The sequence below is a fragment of the Vulpes vulpes genome, chromosome 2, assembly GCF_048418805.1.
Source record: "Vulpes vulpes isolate BD-2025 chromosome 2, VulVul3, whole genome shotgun sequence".
NCBI classification, from domain to species: Eukaryota; Metazoa; Chordata; class Mammalia; order Carnivora; family Canidae; genus Vulpes; species Vulpes vulpes.
In genome coordinates, this window is record NC_132781.1 from 32,897,920 (window position 1) to 32,923,797 (window position 25,878).

The window sequence follows — 25,878 nt, forward strand, 5'->3', positions numbered from 1 at the left end:
ACCTGCTGACACAAAGTGAGGGTGGAGCAGCTAGAGGCAACTACCCGCCCCCCTCCCCAGCCCGCCCCTCCTCCTGGCTGGCTAGGGCGAGGGCTTGAGTGCACGCACACTTACAGAGCCAGACACGTTCTTTTCCTCTCCGCTCTCTCAGCTCCCCTACTCCCTCTATTGAGCCACAGTCAAACTGCATCCAATTCAATGCTCAATCATTTTCTCTGGGTAAGCAAGCTACATGTCAAACAGGTATCTAGGCAGTAGAACACACCCAAGAGAACATAAACGGTGGTATAATGAAATAAAGGGAATAAAATAATAAAAATCCAGAACATGAAAGAGTGGACACAAGATTTTGCAAATATGAGTTCAGAGGGATTTCTGCTCTTTTTGGATTTTAGCGTCTATGAATGGCACAAAGCTAGAATAAAGTGATCCAGTGCTATAGTACTTATTGCTGTCTCATGTATGCTACCCCGGCAAGAACCCTGTCCATTTTGTACATAGTTTTTCTTCAGCTTTTACTTATTTAAATTCAGGAGCTCTTTTCTAAACTATGCCGGTATAGAGCAGGTTGATATCAGAGGTCTAGAACCTGTTATTTTCTTCTCAGGCCTTTGGAAAGTGAAATAATACTATAGATCACACCTATGTGTGTGATCTTTTAGAGCTTTTAGAGCAGGTTGATATCAGAGGTCTAGAACCTGTTATTTTCTTCTCATGCCTGAAAGTGAAATAATACTATAGATCACACCTATGCCCTCAATGTAAGATTGCAAGTAAGTCTATGTCATTAATACAAGCAAAGGTATAAAATACATATGCTTAATGGGAAGCATGTAGGCAAAAAGGAAACCAATTTTTGGCTAACTACCACAATCATGAACTATAACCCTTTTAGTTACTTTGTCATTAGAATGCAAAAGTTTCTAATATATGTTTCTAAAATTTGAATTTTCAAATTTACCAGATTATATTTGACTGTGTCCATTTCATTTTTGACCTATTGACATCTCTCCAAAATGTAGAAATGCACGACAGTGTGAATGTGGTTAACACTACTGAATTGTATACTTAAACTGTTTTTACACTTAAATTTTTAAAATTGTGGTAAGAAGCATGTAAGATTAAAAAATGTTTTATTTATACAAGTGAAAATACACAAACTGATCATCTGTAAAATGTGGATAGCAATAATTGCATTGTAGGTTGGAAACTAAAACTTAACTGACATAATGCCTCCAAAAGCAAAAAAGTATGAGTGCTTTCTTCACCTTGAGCATTTTTTCCATAAGAAGATATATGGCAATAGTTTTGGCATTTTAGGCCTAATAACTGATATAGAGCAGAAAAATACGCTCTAAAACAAATCTTTAATTTAGCACTTAATTTAGCACTTTCTCTTTACTGGTTGGACCTTATGAACACAATACAAGTATAAACCTTTACAGCTCTTTTCATTTTTTTTTTTTACAGCTCTTTTCAAAAGAATTTTTCTAAATCTTCTATGGTTTTATATTTCTTATTGTATGTATACTGTATAATAGTATAGCATAAATAATGCAAAATATACATTGCCATATATTTGATATATGCAAAAACATTTTTAAACAAAAAGTGACTAAGGGACTTTGCCTCACCTACTCCTGCTTGAAACTTTCAAAGGAGTTCAAAGAAAAGACCTAAACCTAAGAGTTAATACACACATTCAGTTAGAAGGAAGAAAATGCAGATGTGGTTGCCCTTTCTTGAGGAAACTCCCAAGATCTAGGAATGATGGTAATATGTATCATGAACCTGGGTATCCCGTGAGATCCTCAAGATCAAACCAAACAGCCCTGTGAGGTTTATTTTATTGATATACTGTGCTTACTAGGTCACCAGAATTGACAAGCAAGAGAAATTATTCTCTGGCTTATCCCTCAGGAGTTGATATACCACAGCTTCCACAGAGGTGTCATAAAGATGTCATTACTATGGTAATGAAATGCCCATCTCATTGACATCTACTATCTAATCTTACCCATGAGAAAGATCATCCTTCAGGATCTATTTCCACATCTGATTGACTAAAGTTACTGAAGACTACTCATCCTTTTCCTTAAAAAACAAAACAAAACAAAACAAAACAAAAAAACAGGTTTCTATAAACATTGTCCAAGAATTGTCCTTATCCTTAACAGCATTTTAAAGATTCAATCTCTATTCAATTGCCAATGGGAAAAAAAAGCCAGGACTAACTTTTTTTAAGTTGAAAAACAATACATTCTCTTTTAAATTTTGCTATTGGGGATCCCTGGGTGGCTCAGCAGTTTAGTGCCTGCCTTTGGCCCAGGGCGTGATCCTGGAGTCCTGGGATCAAGTCCCACGTCGGGCTCCCAGCATGGAGCCTGCTTCTCCCTCTGCCTGTGTCTCTGCCTCTCTCTCTCTCTCTCTCTATGTCTACCATGAATAAATAAATAAAATATTTTAAAAATAAATAAATTTTGCTATTATTAATAATAGTCATGATGACTGAGGTTTCTATTGATCACCAATAAAACAGTAAAAACAAGCAAGACAAGTTGTTGAAACACTCACTTTATTGTTGACTGATTGAAATTTATCATACTTAAGGTGCTGAAATACTGAGGTGCTAGTCAGAAACCTTGTTAGTAGATGTCAGACCCTACTGGCTAATTCACACAAAGAATTTATTCGATCTTTTGCCATTTTTCCCAAGTCAGTGATGATAGCTTTAGTTGATAGGTAGCAGGCATGTGAGTATAGCAGGAGATCCAGCTCCTTGGTCTGTTTTGTTCATATATAAAAAAGTTTGGAAAGCTGATAAAGGTATTTCATTAATTAAGCCTTAAAACCACTGAAACCAAATCCATGCCAAGGTTTCTGTTTGACACACATTCCTCAAAAGATATTATCTCTTTCAACATATACAAAGCCAAAAGGCATATTAAGGGAAGGAATGTCACCTACACAGTTTATCAGCTTTGCGACATGACAGAAAAAAGGCACAATTCCTTCATTTGGAAATTGGGTCTCCTCTTCACATACTCTGTCAAAATACATAGTGTGGCTAAAAGATGGAAGAGTCTTAATAATTTGTTTATCTTTTAAACCTTGCTAATAAAGATGAATAAATGCCCATCACATGGACATCAACTAGTCTAATCAGATGGACCAAACAGGTCACTTTTCAGAACCTATTTTCATATCTGAACTGAGTCACTGTAGACCAATACAGAACTCATTCTTTTCCACAAAACTACTATCTCTGTAAAACTTCTACAGTTTGACATCATTGGGAAGGCACAATGCAATTTAAGAAATGTATTGTTACACTCACAAAGAGTAGCATAGTATTTATGTCATATCACTAAGTACCTTTTCTTTTTAGTTTCATATTCCTAGGCTTTCCTTTTGTTTCTGCAATTCTTATTAGAATAATTGAAACAGAATCCAATAAGAAAGTTCTAGCCAGTTTAAAAGACTTTAAAATCATAAAGTTTCTTGCTGTCATTGGATGGGCAAGTAAGGGATCAACCACATAAAGTGGACACCCCAGATACCTCTCCTAAAAACCGGTCCCACATCCTACTATTTAATTCAGAATCCTATAGAGGGGATAAAATAAAAATGTTATGGTCTATCCCACTATCCAAAATTCTCTCAGAAGCTTAAACCAGACATAAACTATTAAAAATGCCAGAGGTACAGCTTCTGGTGAATGACTATTAATCAGTTTTTCCCAAAATTTGCACACAATATCTCATATAGATGAGAATTTATATGTATTGAATATAAAAATCTAAAGTAAGAAAACAGTGTTAAATGGCTTAATGTTTTTGTTCACACATTTTCCCCTTCAAAATAAGTATCTTACACATGCATCCTTTATCCTTCTATCCTTCAGTATTAATAAAAATATAAAGTTTTAAACCTTTTAAATCTACCAGCATTTATAAATATAATGAACAAATTAAATACTTTTCTTTAGAAGACATTTAAATAAGTGATATATAACAAAACCTTCTTACCATTTATGATAATGTATCATTAAAATTAAAGAAAGATATGAAAATAGAAGAATGCTCCCATTAATATAAAAGAATCAGGGGCTGTTAAGTGTGATGGATGGTCCAAGTCTGGATGCCTTGCTTTTGAAACAGAATGCTGGGTTAGGAAGTAAGAGCATTTCCTGGTTAATCACTTAGAAAATTAGCTCTTTCTGAAGAGTTTCTTCCCTGGAATTCCTGACCCATTTAGATCTGTGATCTTGGTGACCTCACATGCCTTTGTTTCTCACACAATCTTCTCTACAAGGATCACACTGTGACTTGAACCAGAGAGACTGAACTCCCCACTGGAGTTGTGCTGATTACAGTTTAAGAGTGGCAAGATGGCAAATCAGCACACACATCAGATTATTCTTCAGTACCATAGATGCAGCAGTTTTTTTAGATGCTTCTTGACTGTAACAGAAGGCCAGGACTTTTCATTTGAAAGGGATCTGGGCAGCAAAAAAAAAAAAAAAAAAAAAAAAAGACTGCTAGATGTTTAGTAGTTTGTCAAGGTAAATAATCTGAACAGCTGCAGCAAATAAAAAAGTCCCAATTCTCAATTAACAAAATTCTCAATTAACAAAACAAAAATACTTTTCCTTAACAGAACTGAAAAAATCCCAACAGTGTGTCATGTGCAAGGCTAATCTGCTTCCAGCTACAGCTAGTGCACAATGTCACATTTGTCATCCATTCCTCACTCTTTTAATTCTTCCTCCTTTGGAAAGTGCTCCTGCTTGCAGGCCACGTCCACCAGCAGATGGAGATCTAAAAAGAAAGAAAGTTTGTTTACTCACTCTTAGCCTCTAGGACTACAGAATTCAATAGATAAGTCTTCAGACAAGAAGAACAAGTTGCTCATGTTTAAATGTAGAATTGGTTCTCAAACTATATTATCTCATCAGAGTCTCAGTTTTCGGTCATCCCTGTAACTCTAAAGCACACAGATGTAGGCCAATTGTTAACTGAGTAAGACCAACAAAGTATACAGTTTCTTTCTTTTCAGTGATGTGTCTGAGCCTCTTTTCATTTCAACTACCTTTTATTTTAAATGAAAAACTAAGAAGTGTCAAAGGGATCAAAGTGAAATGTACACACATAAATCAAAATTCATTCCTTTGATACTATAAGCATGAGTGGGTGGGTGGCTTGTGGGAATTGAAAAAGTGGTGCCTTCAGAAATACAATGTTAGGGCAGGCCCGGTGGCTCAGCGGTTTAGCGCCGCCTTCAGCCCAGGACCTGAGTCTGGAGACCCGGGATCGAGTCCAACATCGGGCTCCCTGCATGGAGCCTGCTTCTCTCTCTGCCTGTGTCTCTGCCTCTCTCTGTGTGTCACTCATGAATAAATAAATAAAATCTTTAAAAAAAAAAAAAGAAATACAATGTTAAAATGAGTAATCACTATTTTTCCAAAGTTGATTTACTCCATAAAATTTCCACTTACTGAAAACACAGCTGATCTCTTGTAGAAACACCTATCTGAACTGTCTGTAGAAAAGAAACACCCCTCATAGTCAAGAGACAGAAGGTTCACTAAAAATGGAAAGAACTAGGGATGCCTAGGTGGTGTACTTGATTAAGCGTCAGACTCTTGGTTTCAACTCAAGTTGTGATCTCAGGATCATGACCTCAGGGCTCCACCTCAGGCTCTGAGCTCAGTGCAGAGTCTGCTTGGGTTTCTCTCTCCCCCTCCCGTTGCCCCTCCCCATCCCAAATAAAAACATAAATCTTAGAAAAAAAAGAAAAGAATGGAAAGAACTAAAAAGTGAACTCTCAGCTCAGGTACTAGATTTTGCAATACAAAAAACTAAGACCATGTATAGAAGTAGAGCTATGGGGCATTAGTAACACTGGCAGAAGTAAAAAGATCCTGGGATCCCTGGGTGGCGCAGCGGTTTGGCGCCTGCCTTTGGCCCAGGGCGCGATCCTGGAGACCCGGGATCGAATCCCACGTCGGGCTCCCGGCGCATGGAGCCTGCTTCTCCCTCTGCCTGTGTCTCTGCCTCTCTCTTTCTCTCTGTATGACTATCATAAATAAATAAAATTAAAAAAAAAAAAAAAAAGAAGTAAAAAGATCCTAATGTGGCTTCTAGACTCGAGCTAATTAATTAGTTTTCAACTTCTAGAGCAACATACGTACTTCTAGTTTATATAACTTCTAGACCACGGAACCCTTTTCAGTTTGTTTTGCAGTTTACAATTTTGCTGTAGAACCATTTGGGAATTAAACTAAACTATATAGCATGACTCCTTTATTTAATTCTAGTCACAAGACTAGAATTATTACATTTATTTATCATTACATTTCTAGAACACAGCTTCTGTGGGACTGACCCGCTGATTCAATAAAATAATTCTACCACCACATTTGAGAAAATCCAGAAAGCATACAGAATAATAACTAATTTTTGCATACCTTGTAAGAGGCAGACCAGTCGCTAGGGGCAGGTGAACTCATCTGGTGAACTGCACTACAATCTATCCATAAAGAACAAGCAATTTGGATGGCTGGGTGGCTCAGTCAGTTAAGCACTTATCTGCCTTTGGCTCAAGTCATGATCCCAAGGTCCTGGGACTGAGGTCCACATTGAGCTCCCCATTCAGAGGGGAGCATGCTTCTCCCTGTCCCCCGCACCTCCTGCTCGTGCTCTCGCTCTCAAATTTAAAAAAATATCTTAAAAAAAAAGAGGGGATCCCTGGGTGGTTCAGTGGTTTAGTGCCTGCCTTTGGCCCAGGGCGTGATCCTGGAGTCCCGGGATTGAGTCCCACATTGGGCTCCCTGCATGGAGCCTGCTTCTCCCTCTGCCTATGTCTCTGCTCTTCTCTCTCTGTATCTCTAATGAATAAATAAATAAAATCTTCTTTAAAAAAAGAATAAACAATTTATCCAGATGAGCCTCTTATAGAGGGAAAACATACCATCAATTTATCACTTAAGATTCAGTTCTTGTACATCCATAATCATGGCAGCATTATTCACAATGGCCAAAAGATAGAAGCAGTCCAAGTATCCAAGGGCAGATGAATGGATTTAAAAATGTGGTATATACATACACTGAGATATTAGCCTTAAAAAATTACAAAATTTTGACACATGCTACAACATGGTTGAGCCTTGAAGATATGCTAATTGAAATGAGTCAGTCACAAAAAGATAAATACTGTATAATTCCACTTATACGAGTACCTAGAGCAGTCAGATTTATAGAGACAGAAAGTGGGCATAGTGGTTGCCACAGGCTGCAGGCTATTATGGGAATTATTGTATAATGGACACAGTTTCAGTTTAGGAAGATGAGAAAAGTTCTGGAGATGGATGGTGGTGATAATAGTGCAACAATGTGAATGTATTTAATGCCATTGAACTGTACAAAATGGTTAATGTGGTAAATTTTGTTATGCATATTTTACCACAAAAGTGCTACTTTATAGTCTATATAATAACAAAATACAGTACTGTCTTATATTTATATAACATTTTTTTCAAGTAAAGTGTATTATTATAAAGTCATTTAATTAATCCTTAGGGATAAATTGATACCAGGAGCAAGAAGCTCTCCTCTAAGCTATATGGTTAGTAAGTAAAGCCAGTGGTTTCTAAACCTTGTTGCACACTGGAATCACTGGGGATCTTTTAAAAAATATTGATGCCTAAGGCTCTTACCTTCCAACATTCTGATTTAATTGGTGTGAAGTGCTACCTAGGCATTAGGATCTCTAAAAGCTGACGGAAAGATGTAGGAGAAACACCTAATTATGAACATTCTTCAAATACCTCAGCTCCATATGAGAAGGAAGCACAGGCCATTCGGTAATGGAACATGTTAAAGGTAAAGGCTAGTAAAGCCACTACAAATTTCACAAAGGGAGGCAGACTGAAGAATAGTAGCAATGAACTCTCTTTTTTCGGTGAATAAATGTCATTCATCATGCTTATTATGACTTTATCACATCGATATGTTTAAATCATGGACAAGAACACATCACAGACAGGAATATTTAAAATAGCAATACCCTGCATGGCTCTATAACACCCTCAGAATGAGTTATGTAAAGTAATGTGAGCAACAAACCCTCTTAACCTTAATGGCTGGGCTTTAAATAGCATTTGGCACACAGCTTCTAATAACGAGCATCTAAACATAGTAATTTTATTAAAATGAGCTTCCTTCATTAACAAAGTTGCCAGTTGAAAAGAGTATAGTGACTAGGTAGGTATGTCTGGGTGGCTCAGTTGGTTAAGCACCTGCCTTTGGCTCAGGTCATGATCCCCATCAAGCCCCATGTTAGGCTCTCTGCTGGGGGGGAGGGGTGCCTGCTTCTCCCTCTCCCTCTGCCTCTGCCTGCTGCTTACCCTGCTTATGCTCTGTCAAATAAATAAACAAAATCTTTTTAAAAGTGTGGGGCCAGGGGATCCCTGGGTGGCGCAGCGGTTTAACGCCTGCCTTTGGCCCAGGGCGCGATCCTGGAGACCCAGGATCGAATCCCACGTCGGGCTCCCGGTGCATGGAGCCTGCTTCTCCCTCTGCCTGTGTCTCTGCTTCTCTCTCTCTCTCTCTCTCTCTGTGTGTGACTATCATAAATAAATAAAAAATAAAAATAAATAAATAAATAAATAAAAGTGTGGGGCCATAGAGACCAATAAAACTATGCAAAAATATAAACTAGCCTGGTGCTACTAGAGGTTTAGATGACTTCCTTTATTTTTTTTAATAAATTAATTTTTATTGGTGTTCAATTTACCAACATACAGAATAACACCCAGTGCTCATCCCGTCAAGTGTCCCCCTCAGTGCCCGTCACCCATTCCCCCCCACCCCCCGCCCTCCTCCCCTTCCACCACCCCTAGTTCGTTTCCCAGAGTTAGGAGTCTTTATGTTCTGTCTCCCTTCCTGATATTTCCCACACATTTCTTCTCCCTTCCCTTATATTCCCTTTCACTATTACTTATATTCCCCAAATGAATGAGAACATACACTGTTTGTCCTTCTCCGATTGACTTACTGCACTCAGCATAATACCCTCCAGTTCCATCCACGTCTGAAAATGGTGGGTATTTGTCGTTTCTAATGGCTGAGTAATATTCCATTGTATACATAAACCACATCTTTTTTATCCATTCATCTTTCGATGGACACAATAGCCAAATTGTGGAAGGAGCCTCGATGACTTCCTTTAGAAGAAAAGCTTGCATACTCATCAGAGAAGGTAAGTATTTGCGGATGACGGATGGACGGTAGCTCAGTTGGTTTGAGAGCTGAAAGGCCTTGAGGGCCTTTGCATTGCATCTACTTGTTGGGGAAAGTTCATTCCTATTGAGAGCACCCTCTAGGGCTTCGGAGTGATTATCTTAATGAAATCTCATCCAAAATCCAATAGCTACAAAGTGGGAAGATCGTTCTTTAGGAATGACAACAACTTTGCTTATAAACATTCCATTTCCTTCAACCAGAAAGTAAATATCCCATCAAAACAGGAATATAGATTCACCATAAGATTAATACTTAAGTAAATCCAGTTTAGGATGGTATTACAGAAATTGGAGGAGCATAAGTGAATCTAGTTTTCTTTACTTCTTGGTATTTTTTATCCAAACCATATTTTTTTAAGTTAACATGTGCTCAAAAAGCCTACAAACAGCATGGTAGTGACTGTAATTGACAATTTCCTTCTAACTAAATACAATCTATTGAAATCAAAACAGTCTGGATACTTAACTTGAAGTCTCTTATTTGAAAAAATTTCAAAGAAAGGTTAAAGTGTGAGAAGATGCTCCTACTTAAACAGGGCAGATACATTTTCTTTTTTTTCTTTTTTTTGGGGGGTAGATACATTTTCAAAATAATTCAGTTATAGAAGGGCACTGAGAAGTTCTAGAATACCGGATGCCTCTGTTCAATGGGATATTAAACAACATAATGACATTTCAACAGTTAACGTTAGAATCATAGTGTTTTAGATTTTGGAACCAAAGGAGTCTTCAGAGGTGATTTCATGAAATTTCTTTATTTTCTATCATAAATAATGTATTGTAAGAGTTGAAACCTTATTGAGGGGAGATAATCCTAATGATAGTGACATTTGAAATGTAAGGGATACTTTAGGAAGTTTACATTTGGTTCCTATCATTACTACTTCAATCTTGGAGTTCAATATCAAAATAAAAAACATTTGGTCATCTAAACTGAACACTAGTTGATTTTGAGCCCTCCTCACAAGTACCTCCTTACTCTCTTAAAGGTTTCTCTGGTCATCAAGGATTAGAAGCAAAGAACAAGGACTTCCTAATACAGGTGCAATAATAGACTGAATGCTTATCTCCCCGAAGTTCTTATGTTGAGACCTAACCCCAGTGTGACGGTGTTAGAAAGCAGGAACTTTGGGAGGTCATTAGGTCATGAGAGTGGAACTTTATGAATGATATTAATGTCTTTGTAAAAGAGACCCCAGATGGCTCCCTCATCCATCTGCTATATGAGAGGCAGCAAGAAGATGGCCCCCTGTGATCAAGAACACAGGCTCTCACCAGACACTGAATTTACTATGCCTTAATCTTGGGCTTCCCAGCCTCCAGAACTGAGAAATAAGTTTCTGTTGTTTATAATAAGCTAGCTGCTCTATAGGATTTGTGGTATAGCAACCTAAACAGAATAAGATACACAGTAGGCAAAATTTTTCTGTAAAGTGCCAGGTAGTAAATATCTTGGGCTTTGTGGTCCATATGGCCTTAACTGCTTAACTTTGCTGTCGTAGTGTGAAAGCAGTCACAGACAATATGTCAATGAACGGGTGTGGCTGTGTGTTCCAATTAAAATTTATTATAGACACTGAAATTGGAATTTCATATCATTTTTATGTGTCTGAACTATTCTTCTTTTGATTCCCCACCCCCTCCTGCCAACCATTCAAAATGTAAAAACCATGCTTAGCTTGCAGGCCATATAAAAACAGGAGTGCGCTAGATTGGTTCACAGGCCATAGTTTACTAAGTTGTAGCACTCACTAGGGCTATAATCCAGAGAGATTTAACTCAATTGGAAGATTTCATCAAATAGAATACTGCTATAATAGTTGTAAAAAAATGATCTTTTCTCCAAAGAAGATATACAAATGGCCAAGAAGCATATGAAGAGCTGTTCAACATCACTAATCATTAGAGAAATGCAATCAAAACCAAAACAAGATACCACTTCATACCTACTAGGATGGCTCTAACAATAATAAAAAGTGAAAAACAACAAGTGCTAATGAGGATATGGAAAAATGGGAACCCTATACATTGCAGTAGGGAATGTAAAATGCTGCAGCTATTATGGAAAATAATTTGGTCAATAGTTAGAATTACCATGTGACCCAGCAACTCCACTCCTAAGTATACACCCAAAAGACTTGTAAACAGATACTCAAATACATGTACACATATGTTCATAGCACTATTCTCAATAACCAAAACAGCCCAAACGTCCATCAGCCGATGAATGGATAAATGAAATGTGAAATATATATATGATGTAATATTACTTCACCATAAAAAGAAAACTGATACAAATTCTACAATGTGGATGAATCTTGAAAAGATTATGCTAAGTGAAATAAGCCAGACACAAAAGGTGATATATTGCATGATTTCATTTCTATGAAATATCCCAGAAGAGGTAAATCCATAGAGATAGAACACAGATTGGTGGCTGCCAAGGGCTTGGGGGAGGAAGCAATAGGAATAACTGCTTAGTGAATATGGGGTTTTCTTTTGGAGTGATGAAAAATGTTTGGGAACTAGAAAGAGGTAGAGGTTGCACATCATTGTCAATATACTAAAGCCACTGAACTTTGCGCTTTAAAATGGTTAATTTTATGTTTTGTGAATTTTATCTAAAAATGTATATTTTCCTATTAATTTAAAATAACCAAAAAGACAAGGAAAGCAGAAAATGGCTACAAAAAATAAAATTCATAATCAAACATATCTCAGTTTGATTGAATTAAAATACTGTATTTATTTATTCATGAGAGACACAGAGAGAGGCAGAGACACAGGCAGAGGGAGAAGCAGGCTCCCTACAGGGAGCCTGATATGGAACTCAATCCCAGGACCCCAGGATCACAACCTGAGCTGAAGGCAGATGTTCAAGCACTGAGCCACCCAAGTGCACCTATATCTCAATTTTAAATGTCAGAGCATAATAACAAGATATGAAATGGCATCTTAGCAAGACACACAATTCTAGGTTCCAGAAGAAAAGAACTATAGAAGACACTATTTGTATGTCCCTAGTGTACCCAGCATGGTACCAAGCCCATGGCAGTTGTTCAAATAAGTACTTGTTAAAAGAAACCTGGGGTGTGGTTTGACTCCTCATGTGTTCAAAATTTATCTTTTGGTGGTTAATTAAAAGATTGCTCAGAGAGACAGAAAGTAAAATAGTAGTTTCTAGTGGTGGGAGTGGGGGGATATGGAGTTATTGTTTAATGAGTACAGAGTTTCAGTTTTGTAAAATGAAAAGAGTTTTGGAGATGAATGGTGGCGATAGGAGCAGCACAATGTGAATGTACTTATGCCAGGGAACAATACACTTAAAAAATGGTTAAGATGGTAAACTGAAGGGCTATGTATATTTTACCATAATTTTTTAATTGCTTTTTTTCCAAGGATTTTTTTAAAAAGTAGATCAGTAAAAGTGGGGAAAAAGCGATTCATTCACTTAACAAACATTGAAGGCCACAGCTAACCTCTTGGTGTTGAGCTAGTCCTTGCCCTCATCAAGAGACAAGAAAAATAATAAATAGAAAATGCAAACTAGTGATAAGCACTATAAAAGAAAAACAAAAAGAGATAAAGAATAGAGATTGAAGGAGGGTAGGACATGGGGAATAGTGCTATTCAAGATAGCACGGTCAGGAAGATTTCTATGATGAGCTGGCATCTGAGAAGAGAACTGAATGAAATAAAGGAACAAGCCATGTAAATATCTGGGTGAAGCATATTTCAGGCACAGAGAACAGCAAGTGTGAAGGCAAGAATGTGTTTGGTGTGTTCAAAGACTAGTGAAGAGACTGCTGGGGCTTGAATAGATGAGGAGGACACAAGGTGGTAGATGAGGTCAGAGCAGTTGCCAGGAGCCATATCATTGAGCATCTTGCAGACCACTATAAGGATTTTTAGATTTTATTCTAAATAAGATATAAAACCACTGGAAAATTTTAAACAGGGAAATAATTAATGTTTTAAAAGGATGACTGCTGTGCGAGGAAAAGGCTTTAGGGGCCAACAGTGGAGCAGGAAAACTGGTTAAGAAGCTACTGTAGTCATCTAGATGGCAGTGCTCAGACCATGGTGATAGAATGCAAGGGTGTTAAGAAATGGTCAGATTCTAGACCTATACTGATTCTAAGCTGATAGAATTTGCTGATGGGGGTTGAATGTGAGAGAACAGAGTCAAGATTTTTGGCTGACTGGAGACTAGAAGTGCTATTTCCTAAAATAAGAAATTAGGGAAAGGGTGGAATATACTAAGTTTGGAACATATGGGACATGTCCTATGGAACATCTAAACAAAGATGTAGTTTAGGCAATAAGGTATGCAAATCTGGAATTCAGAGAAAATTGAGATTTAAGATATAAATTTAGGAGTCGTCACTACACAGATGATAATAAAAGCAATGAGACTGGTTGGAATTACCTAGGAACTGATAGAGAAGAAAAGAGGTACAAGAATGGAGTTCTGGGACTCATCAATAATTAGAAGTCAGGAAAGACAAAAAAAGATTAAGTAAAAGAAACTATAGAGTGGCCAGTGAAAGTGAAGGAAAACCAGGAATGGGTGATATTGCAGAAGCCAAGCGAAGAAAGTAGTTCAGGAAGGGTGAAGTGGTCTCTTCAAATGCCACTGAGGTACAGCAAAATGGGGACTGAGAACCTGGCAATGTGGCACTCAGTGGAAACCTTGATATGAGCAGTATCAGCTGAGTAACAGGAATGAAAAGTCGAATGAGGAAAGGATATGCTTTCAAGGAGCTTTTCTCTAAGAGAAACACAAAAAATGGAGTAATAGCAGGATGGAGATATGAATGAAGGAAAGGCGAAAGAAATTTCTTTTATCATAGAACCTAAGATGGCATGTTTGTGTGGTGATGGGAATTATCTTACATAAAAGGTAAAAAGCGATTATTGAAGAGTAAAGGGGGATAACTGTAAGTGCTAAGTCCATTAAGTACACAGAAGTAGATGGGATTCTGTACACGAATGGAAGGATGGGCCTTTTTTCATTGTAATAGGAGGAAAGGCAGAGTGTGGGGTTATAACTGGAGACAGAGTGATAGATTTGTTGGTAGGAAAATATGAAAATTCTCTTCTAGTTGCTTCTATGTTCTCAGTAAGAAAAGATCACAGCTGAGAATGAAAAGAGGAGGGTGTTAGAAGGAGCAGAGAAGATACAGTAGAATGGCTTTGGAAAATGGGGAATATCCTAAGGAAATATAGGATGCTGGCAACACCAGGAACCCACATGAATTTAAAGTGATACCAGTAGGGATCCCTGGGTGGCGCAGCGGTTTGGCGCCTGCCTTTGGCCCAGGGTGCGATCCTGGAGACCCGGGATCGAATCCCACATCGGGCTCCCGGTGCATGGAGCCTGCTTCTCCCTCCGCCTGTGTCTCTGCCTCTCTCTCTCTCTCTCTCTCTCTCTGTGTGACTATCATAAATAAATAAAAAATTAAAAATAAATAAAAATAAAAAAAATTAAAAAAAAATAAAGTGATACCAGTAATCTGAAAAGCATTTAACAGTAATAAACATAATAAGTATTATGAAAATAATTATTGCTAAAATTCCATTGTTACCATGTACTGGTTAATTTCTATGTACCAGGCACTATACCAGGCTGGTTATAGGTTTTATATCATCATTATCTTCATTTTATAGATGAAGAAACTGAGGCCCAGTAAAGCAAATATATCCAAAATTACCATGGTAAATGCTTCTAGATTTTAATTTAGAACTTTTATTTAATTTAGCTTTTAATTTTAATGTAGCGGGGTTTTTTATTACCAAAAGCTTTCTTCCTATCAACTATGCCATATCGCCTATAGTAGATAGTATAAAAATCGTAACACTGACTTTGGTTAAGGTCTTCTAATCCCATAGAACCTTATATACAGCCACGTTTTCACAGACTGTTAGGTTAAGTTCTAACAAGGTAGAATAAATGTATACTTCATGAATTGTATTTCTGCTTACATTCTCATTACAAAAGCTAACTTTTTAGCAAAGAGGTTCTAGCTTAAGCATAAGTCATTTCCTCCTTGCCCCTAATAAAATGGAAATGTGATTAGATGTTCTAATACTGTCAATATGTCACAACTCTTCTATTTCACAGCAGGAAGGCAAGGTCAATTAAGACTTAGCTATCAGGGATCCCTGGGTGGCACAGCGGTGCCTTTGGCCCAGGGCGCAATCCTGGAGACCTGGGATCGAATCCCACGTCGGGCTCCCAGTGCATGGAGCCTGCTTCTCCCTCTGCCTGTCTCTGCCTCTCTCTCTCTCTCTCTCTCTCTCTCTCTCTCTGTGACTATCACAAGTAAATGAAAAATAAAAAATAAAGACTTAGCTATCAACACCACTGACCAAAGGATAAGATTTTACTTAGGGGAAAAAAAAACCCAACATAAAGAATCAAAAAAGATAATTAATGTGTTATTTTATCAGTTACATCTATAACCATAATAGTAAAAGAGATGAAAATATTATTTTAACAGCAGGTACCAGAGTTCCTCTTGAGAAGGTAACTGTATTTGCAGATACCATATCTTTTTTTTTTTTTTTTTTTCAGATACTGTATTTTAACAGGTTGTTTTGGTTGGGGAAGATAAAGCCTCAAAGACATTAGGAAAGAGAAGAAACACCTAACTTCTCTCCTTAAGTAAGAAAAAAAAGACCAGAGAAGAGAGGGTATACTGCTAGTACAAGGAAAGATGACAACATGGTGAAGGCCATAGTGATTAGTGACAGGGAAAGGTGAGAAAGTGGTAAAGTAACTGAAGGCCTTTTAAAAAGAAAGATGGAGAGGTACTGGGTGGCTCAGTCAGTTAAGCATCTGACTCTTGATTTCAGCCCACGTCATGACCTCAGGGTCATGAGATTGAGCCCCGCGTTGGACTCTGAACTCAGGGTGGAATCTGCTTGTCCTTCTCCCTCTGCTCTTTACCGACTTGTGCACGCACATGTGTGCTCTCTCTCTCTCAAATAAATAAAATCTTTTAAAAAAAAAGATGGATAACATTCCATTTAAAATTATTTGCAGTATTCTAAATGCAAACCTTCCTACTTCTCCTAATCTTCAGAAAAGTACTGAACACATACAAATGCCTAATGTAAATGCTTAGGGGAGGGTAGAAATCAAAGGAGGAGGGCTAAGTTCTACATCTGGTACAGGATGGAGCAGACAAGAGAGAAGAGCTGTAAAAGGTGAGAAATGGATTCATTTGGAATAAAACAAACAGAAACTTTAAAACTAAAAGCCACTATAAGCTCTAAAAATTCTATAAAATCTTGGAAAAGCATTTTAGGTGTGAAATAAGGTCAGCTTGAGTCAATCATATCTAAACCTCAAAAGTCAAGTTAGTGAGATACAGGGACACGTGGTAGTGCAGTAAGTGTAGCATCTACTCTTGGTTTCAGCTCAGGTCCTGATCTCAAGGTCATGAAATCGAGCCCTACATCAAGCTCCATGCTCAGTGTAGAGTTTGTATAAGTTTCTCGCCCTCTGCCCCTCCCCACTGCATGTTCTCACTCTCTCTCAAATAAATAAATCTTTTTAAAAAATAAATGGGATATAAATGTTTTTCCAAAATATTATTTAAGGGGATCCCTGGGTGGCTCAGCAGTTTAGCACCTGCCTTCAGCCCAGGGCGTGATCTTGGAGACCCGAGATCAAGTCCCACGTCAAGCTCCCTGCATGGAGACTGCTTCTCCCTCTGCCTGTGTCTCTGCCCCAATCTCTCTCTCTCTCTCTTTCTGTGTCTCTCATGAATAAATAAAATCTTTAAAAAAAATTCTTTAAATTTCCCATTCCTATTATTTTGATGCTTATATACTTATACTACAGGAACACTTTAAAATATTTAAACAATTTTAAATATTTTTAATTCTTTTTCAATTTTAAAAATCTAGAAAAAAACAGAAAAAGGAGTGAAAATTTTCCATTATCCCACCATTGTGTATATCCATGTGTATGGCAAAATAGTTCCTCTCTACACTTCCAATTCTACTTTCCCAGAGGTAATCACTGTTACATGAATCAGTTCATCATATACTTCCATATTTTTTCTATAATTACATAGTATATACTTTTTTCTTTCTAGAAAGGAAGTTGTCTCAGACATACTGTGCTGCAACTTGTTTCATCCACTTAACATATTATGAACACCTACTATCTTTCCAGGTAACAATATACCAAGCTACTTTATACTCTTAAATGGTTGCATAGTATTTAATTTTTTCATAATATCTAGGTTCCTCTTGTCAGGCATTTATGCTTTTTCCAAATTTTTGCTATCGTAAATGACACAATAGTGAATTCTGTAGGAGATATTCCTAAGAGTGGAATTCCTAAATTCCCACCTGGGCTGTCCCTCGTTATAGTTTTAATCTGACTTCCCTGATGATTAAATATGTTATATTTCTTCATGTGCTTATTGCCCACTTGTATATCTTTTGTGAAACGTCTTTCATATATTCCTCCCATTTTTTAATTACTTTATAAGAGTTCTTGTTACATTCTAAACATGTCCTTTGTTTTGACATATGTGTTATCAATCTTTGTTATTAGACTATGGCTTGCCTTTTCATTTTCTTAATGGTGTCTTTCAAAGAGCAAAAGTCTTATATTCTGATGAAATCCAATTTATCAATTTTTTCTTTATTAATCATGCTTTTTGTGTTCTAAGACATCTTTGTCCACTCCAAAATAGTAAAACTTTTTTTCTTATTTTTTTTCAAGAAGTTTTTTTGGGATGCCTGGGTGGCTTAGCAGTTGAGTGCCTGCCTTTGGCCCAAGGCGTGATCCTGGAGTCCTGGGATTGAGTCTCACTTCGGGCTTCCTGCAGGGAGCCTGCTTCTCTCTTTGCCTGTGCCTCTGGCTCTCTCTTTCTCTCATGAATAAATAAAATCTTAACAATAAAAAAAAAGTTTTATATGTTTGGGTTTTATATTTAGGTCTATAATTCATTTTAAGTTAATTTTTATTTATGGAGGTATGGATCAATGCTAATTTTTGTTGAAAAGACTTTCTTTCTCCACTGCGTTGCCTTGGCATCATAGTTGAAAATCAGTTGACCTCATATGTACAGATCTATTTCTGGACTATTTTGTATCATTCATCTATACGTCTATCTTTTTTTTTTTATACGTCTATCTTTTCACCAATGTCAAACTATTTTAATTATTGTAGCTTTATGGTAAGTCTTGAAATCAGATAAAATCTCTTCTAACCTTCTGTTTTTGAAAATTGCCTTGGTAACTCTGACTTTTGCATTTTCTTTTAAATCTTAGAATCCGCTTGTAATTTAAAAAAAAAAAAAGAGTCTACTGGAAGTCTGATTGAGATTGCACTGAGTTTATAGATCAATTTGGAAAAACTGTCACTTTAACAAAATTGGATATTTTTATCTATGAATATGGCATATCTTTCCTTTTATGTCTTCTTTAATTTTTTTATAAGTATATTCTTTTTTTTTTAATTTTTATTTATGATAGTCACACAGAGAGAGAGAGAGAGAGGCAGAGACATAGACAGAGGGAGGAGCAGGCTCCATGCACCAGGAGCCCAACGTGGGATTCGATCCCGGGTCTCCAGGATCGTGCCCTGAGCCAAAGGCAGCGCCAAACCGCTGCGCCACCCAGGGATCCCTCTTCTTTAATTTCTTTCAGCAAAATTTATAGTTATCAATGTAGAGGTCTTAGATATCTTTTGTTCAATTTATTCTTAGGTAACTTATGATTTTGGTCTTATTGTGTTTGTTTTTTTTTTAATTTCATTTTCCAATTGTGTGCTGCTAGTTTAGAAAAATACAATTGATTTTTGTATATATCAATCTTATGTCTACAACCTTGCTAAATTCATTTATTTGTTCCAGCCATTGCTTTGTAGATTCCCTAGATCTTTTTACATAAGTAATCATATCATCTACAAATACTTTTACTTCTTCCTTTTCAATCTTTATGACTTTTCTTTTTCTTGCTATTACAAACCCCACCAGTATAATACTGAATACAAGTGGTAAAAGTGGGTATCCTTGCATTGTTCCCAGTCTCTGACACATATAGTCTTTCACCATTAAATATGATCTTTGTTATACATATTTTAGAGGTGCTATTTATCAGCTTGAGAAATTTTCTACTATTCCTACTTTGTTTGGAGTTTTTACTATGAATAAGTGCTGAATTTTGTCAAGTGCCTTCTTTGTATCTATTTAAGTCATCATGAGGATTCTTAATTTTGAGGAAAGTCTTTGATAACCAATTCAACTTCCTTAATAGATGTAGGACTATTATTCATCTGGCTATTGTATGAATTTTGGTAAGTAGTATTTTTCAAAATATATGTTTATTCCATTTAAGTCGTGTTCATTGATGTAAGACTATTCCCCAGTATTGTTATCCTTTTAATATCCATAAATTCTGAGGTGGTAATCCCTTTTTCATTCTTGATAGTTATGATTTGGGTTCTCTTCTTTTCTTGATCAGTCTAGCTAGAGGTTTCTCAATTTTGTTGATCTTTTCAAAGAGCCAGTTTTATATTTGTTCATTTTCTCAACTGTTTTCTATTTAATTGATTTCTGCTCTTATTTTTATAATTTCCTCCCTCGTGTTTATTTTGGGTTTACTTTCCTCTTTTTTTTTCTAGTTTCTTTTTTTTTAAGATTTTATTTATTTGAGAGAGAGAACATGAGCATGGGAGAGGTAGACTCACTGCAGATCAGGGAGCTTGACACAAGGACTAGATCTTTAGGACCCTAGGACCACAACCTGAGCTGAAGGCAGACACTTAACCAAGCCACCAGGCGCTCCTTTTTCTAGTTTCCTATAGTGAAACTTCAGGTCACTGATTTTAGGTCTTAGTTCTTTTCTAATACTAGCATTTAAAGCTATACATTTTGGGGCACCTGGGTGGATCAGTTAAGCATCTGGCTCTTTGTTTTGGCTCAGGTCATGATCTCATGGGTTATGATCTCATAGGTCGTGATACTGAGCCCCACATCTGGCTCCATGCTCAGTAGGGAGTCTGCTTGAAGATTCTCTCCTTCTGCCCCTACCCCCACTCGTATACGTGTGTGCTCTTTCTAAAATAAATAAATCTTTAAAAAATAAAAATGTGGATGCCTGGGTGGCTTAGTTAAGTGTCTGCCTTTAGCTCAGGTCATAATCCTGAAGCCTAAGATCAGTCCTGCATCAGGCTCCCTGCTCAGCAGGAAGTCTGCTTGTCCCTTGCCCATGCCTGTGCTCTCAAATTAATAAAATCTTTTTAAAATAATAATAATAAATAAAGTTACACATTTCATGCTAACATTGTTTTAGATTCATCTCACAAACTAACGTGTTTTCATTGTCACTCAGTTCCAAATATTTTCTAATTTTTCTTGAGATTTTGTCTTTGAGTTACAAATTATTTAGAAGTATGTCTGTCACTATATTTCCAGATGTTAGAGGTTTTTCTAGCTACTTTATTGCCACTATAAATCTTTTTTTCAATATTTATTTATTCATCTTAGGGAGAGCGAGGAAGAGAGCATGAGCAAGAAAGGGAGAGGAGAGACAGAATCTCAAACAGACTCCATGCTAAGTACAGAACCCAACACAGGGCTCAATCTCATGACCCAAAGATCACAACCTGAGCTAAAACCAAGAATCAGATGTTTAACTGACTATGTCACCCAGGCATTCAATTGTTACTGATTGCTAATTTAATTCTGTTGTATTCAGAGAATACACTTTGTATAATTATAATGCTTATGAATTTATTGATACTTGTTTTATGGCCCAGTATATGACCTATCTTGGTGAATGTACTACATGCACTTGAAAATAATGCATATTCTCAAATTGTTGGATACAATATTCTATAAATGCCAATTAGATCAAGGTGGCTGATTATGTTGCTCAGATCTTCTATGTCTTTACTAATATTTTTTGTAGGTACTTTATCAATTACTTAGATAGTATGTTAAAATATTCTACTATAGGGAAACCTGGGTGGCTCAGTTGGTTGAGCTTGGTTTTGGCTCAGGTCACAATCTCATGGGTCATCAGACCAGGCTCCACACTCAGTGGGGAGTCTGCTTGAAGATTCTCTCCTTGTGCTCACTTTGGCAGCACATACACTAAAACTGGAAGATTATCTGCTTTTGCCTCACCCCCCACATACACAAGATCCAAAATAAATAAATCTTTTAAAAAATATCCTACTATATTGAGGAATTGTCTGTTTCTCCTTTTGTCAATTCTTGCTTCATATATTTTGAAGCTTTTATTACACAGAAACACATCTATAATAGATATGCTTCTGTGATGAACTGTTCATCATTATGATACAGACCCTCTTAATAATACTGTCTTAAAATCTGTTTTATCTATTTAAAAACAACCATACCAGCCTTCTCATACTTCCTGTTTGCATGTTGTATCTTTTCCCACCCATTTACTTTCAACCTACATAGCCAGCCTATTATAGGAGTTTGCTTTTTCATCCATTCTAGCAATTTCTGCCTTTGAATTAAAGTTTTAAGACCATTTACATATAATCATTGTACTGGCTGAATCTAGATCCACCATTTTATGTTTTCTCTTTGTGTTCTTTATTTTCCTATCTTTCTTCCTCCTTTCCTGCCTTCTTTTGGATTATTTCTATTGTGTTGGTGATTTCCCTAGAAACTACAGTATGTACTCTTGATTCATCAAAGCCCATATTAATCAATACCTTTACCATAGTTTCCTTCTACCCAAAGAACACCCTGTGCAATTTCCTTTAGTGCTGACCTGCTGTGGCACATCTCTCAATTTTGTGTTTATCTAAAAGTGTTTTCATCACCTTGCCTTCATTCTTTTTTTTTTTTTTAGATTTTATTTATTTATTCATAGAGACAGAGCTAGAGAGAGAGAGGCAGAGACACAGGCAGAGGGAGAAGCAGGCACCATGCAGGGAGCCTGATGTGGGACTGGATCCCGGGTCTCCAGGATCACACCCTGGGCTGCAGCCAGTACTAAACCGCTGCGCCACTGGGGCTGCCCATCATTCTTGAAGGATCTTCTTGCTAGGTAGACACTTCAAGGATTGCAGTTTTCTTTCAGTATATTAAAAATGTGATTCTACCCTTTTCTTGTTTCCATTGTTACTGTTCAGAAAAAAAAGCTGTTAGTTTAATTCAGGTGGTGGCAATCTGACCTCTGGGTTAAATTGGGCCCAGCACCTATTTTTTTTTCCCAGCACCTATTTTTGTAAATAGAGCTTTACTGGAATATCACCACAACCATTCACCTATGTATTCTCTATTCTACTATAGGGATACCTGTGCATCCAACTCTTGGTTTTGGCTCAGATCACAATCTCATGGGTCATCAGACCAGGCTCCACAACCCAGGCTGGTTTTGTGCTACAAGGCCAGAATTGAGAGGTTAAACAGATCATATGGTACTAGCATACACACAAACAAATAGACCAATGGTCTAGAACAGGGAGACCAGAAGCAAATGCTCACTTATATGATCCAGATGATCTTCCACTAAGATGCTAACGCCACTCAATGGGGAAAAGACAATCTCTTCAACAAATGGTACTAGGAAAACTGTATATCCACATGCAAAAAAATGAAGTTGGACCCTATCTTACATCATATACAAAAATTAACTCAAAAGGGACTAATGGCCTAGGTTTAAGACCTAAACTATAAAACTCCTAGAAGAAAACATAGAGAAAAACTTTATGACATTGGACTTGGCAATGATTTCTTGGATAGTACACCAAAAGCACAGGCAACAAAAGCAAAACAAAACAAAAACAAAACAAAACAAAAAAACGTGAAATAACAAAAAACAAAACTACCCAATAAATACATAAATAAATACATAAATAAATACATAAATAAATAAGAAAGACTACATGAAACTTAAAAGTTTTGTGTATCCACAAAGATAAACTCAAAATGGATGAGAGATCTAAATGTGAGACAAAATCCATCAAAATCATAGAAGAGAACACAGGCAACACCCTTTTTGAACTTGGCCACAGTAACTTCTTGCAAGATACATCCACAAAGGCAAAAGAAACAAAAGCAAAAATGAACTATTGGGACTTCATCAAGATAAGAAGCTTTTGCACAGCAAAGGATACAGGCAACAAAACTAAAAGACAACCTACAGAATGGGAGAAGATATTTGCAAATGACATATCAGATAAAGGGCTAGTTTCCAAAATCTATAAAGAACTTATTAAACTCAACAGCAAAGAAACAAACAATCCAATCATGAAATGGGCAAAAGACATGAAGAGAAATCTCACAGAGGAAGACATGGACATGGCCAACATGCACATGAGAAAATGCTCTGCATCACTTGCCATCAGGGAAATACAAATCAAAACCACAATGAGATACCACCTCACACCAGTGAGAATGGGGAAAATTAACAAGGCAGGAAACAACAAATGTTGAAGAGGATGCGGAGAAAAGGGAACCCTCTTACACTGTTGGTGGGAATGTGAACTGGTGCAGCCACTCTGGAAAACTGTGTGGAGGTTCCTCAAAGAGTTAAAAATAGACCTGCCCTATGACCCAGCAATTGCACTGTTGGGGATTTACCCCAAAGATTCAGATGCAATGAAACGTCGGGACACCTGCACCCCGATGTTTCTATCAGCAATGGCCACAATAGTCAAACTGTGGAAGGAGCCTCGGTGTCCATCGAAAGATGAATGGATAAAGAAGATGTGGTTTATGTATACAATGGAATATTACTCAGCAATTAGAAACGACAAATACCCACCATTTGCTTCAATGTGGATGGAACTGGAGGGTATTATGCTGAGTGAAATAAGTCAATCGGAGAAGGACAAACAGTGTATGTTCTCATTCATTTGGGGAATATAAATAATAGTGAAAGGGAATATAAAGGAAGGGAAAAGAAATGTTGGGAAATATCAGGAAGGGAGACAGAACATAAAGACTCCTAACTCTGGGAAACGAACTAGGGGTGGTAGAAGGGGAGGAGGGCGGGTGTTGGAGGGGAATGGGTGATGGGCACTGAGGTGGACACTTGACGGGATGAGCACTGGGTGTTTTTCTGTATGTTGGTAAATTGAACACCAATAAAAATTAATTAAAAAGAAGTTTTGTGTATCCAATAATACAATAAACAGAATAACTGTGAGTAGAATACTAAGTACGTTAATTAACGTGTGACCTTATGTTTGTGAACAACTTACTTATCCTCTCCCAGCCTAAGTTTCCCAATCTTTAAAGTGATGACAATACCACTTTCCTTGTTTATGGCATAAAAATGGGTATGCAGTAAATATTTAGTTACTGTCCTTTTATAAACCACCTTCAAATTCTATGCCATTGTCTTAAACATTTTCAGTGGTGAGAAATCTTAATCTTTCATCATGATTGGACCATATATTCAACTAAAAGTGACAGTGCAAGATAAGTTTAATAAATGAGTGAGCAAAGATAGTTCTTCATCTAAAAGGTGTTTTGCAGCAAGAATCCTATGAGTCTAAGCAAGATCTTGATCATATCACTATTAGTTTACTTTTTGGAGAAATTCTCACAGAATTTCTCAATATTTTTCCATTTTTATAATCTAAAATGATTGTCTGACCTGATTAATTCTATCTGGATTGCATGCTTCTGACACATATATAATTTGAGATTATTAAAGTTGGCCACTGGAGACTCTGATGACTTGTTTTTGGATCACATAAAGAAACATGTTTTATTAGATGTTACTATTTTCTTTGAAAATGGTTTTGTCCAATTGCCTCAGAAACAGCAGTACAGGGGCACTTGGGTAGCTCAGTCACCCAAGTGACTGAGTTAAGCATCTGACTCTTGATTTCAGCTCAGGTCATGGTCTCAGGATCATGAGACTGAAGCCCCCTGAGCAGGGTTCATGCTGAGTATAGAGCTTACTTAAGATTCTCTCCCTCTGGCATAGTCTATTAAATGTCCGACTCCTGGATTTGGCTCAGGTCGTGATCTTGCGGTGGTGAGGTAGAGCCCCGCACTGGGTTCTGCTTTCAGCATGGAGTCTGTTTAAGATTCTTTCTCCCTCTGGCCCTCCTGCTCATGTGCACGTGCTCTCTCTCTCTCTCTCAAATAAATAAATCTTAAAAAAAAAAAAATGTTTTTCTTCCTTTGTCCCTCTCCTCTCCATTTGAGTGCACTCCCTCTACTGCCTAAAAAAATTAAAATAAATGAATGAATGAAACAGTAGAACCAACTCTATGTGCTTAAAGCAATCATTAATTCTGGGTTCCCACAAACCACAAGAAAAATGATCTCACTGATACAAAGTCACACTTTATATTATCTTTATAATGTGCTCAGGATAATGTGATTAATGACCATCTAATTCTTTTCTGCCACAATTTAAGCACATTCCCTCTTGCCCTACAGTCTGTTAATAAGAGAACAGGTACATCAATAATTACAAAGTCTTTGGCATCTGAAGCACTTATTAAATCACCCTTAATCCTTGCCTTCTCCAAGTTAAACAACCCAAATTCCTTTGCGTTTACTTAATATGTTTTGTCTCTTTGAAAACTCAAATTTTTA

General features: G+C 37.0%; 1 protein-coding gene across 1 annotated transcript in view; it reads right to left on the reverse strand.

Annotated features, from left to right (window-relative positions):
• Positions 1–2,558: 2,558 nt before the first annotated feature.
• HSF5 (heat shock transcription factor 5) overlaps positions 2,559–25,878 on the reverse strand; it is a 47,268-nt gene continuing 23,948 nt past the window's right edge. The window contains exon 6 of the mRNA XM_025996240.2: positions 2,559–4,820. Within this exon, the coding sequence (XP_025852025.2) occupies positions 4,750–4,820 (71 nt within the window). The 3' untranslated portion in view covers positions 2,559–4,749. The remainder of the gene's footprint in view (positions 4,821–25,878) is intronic.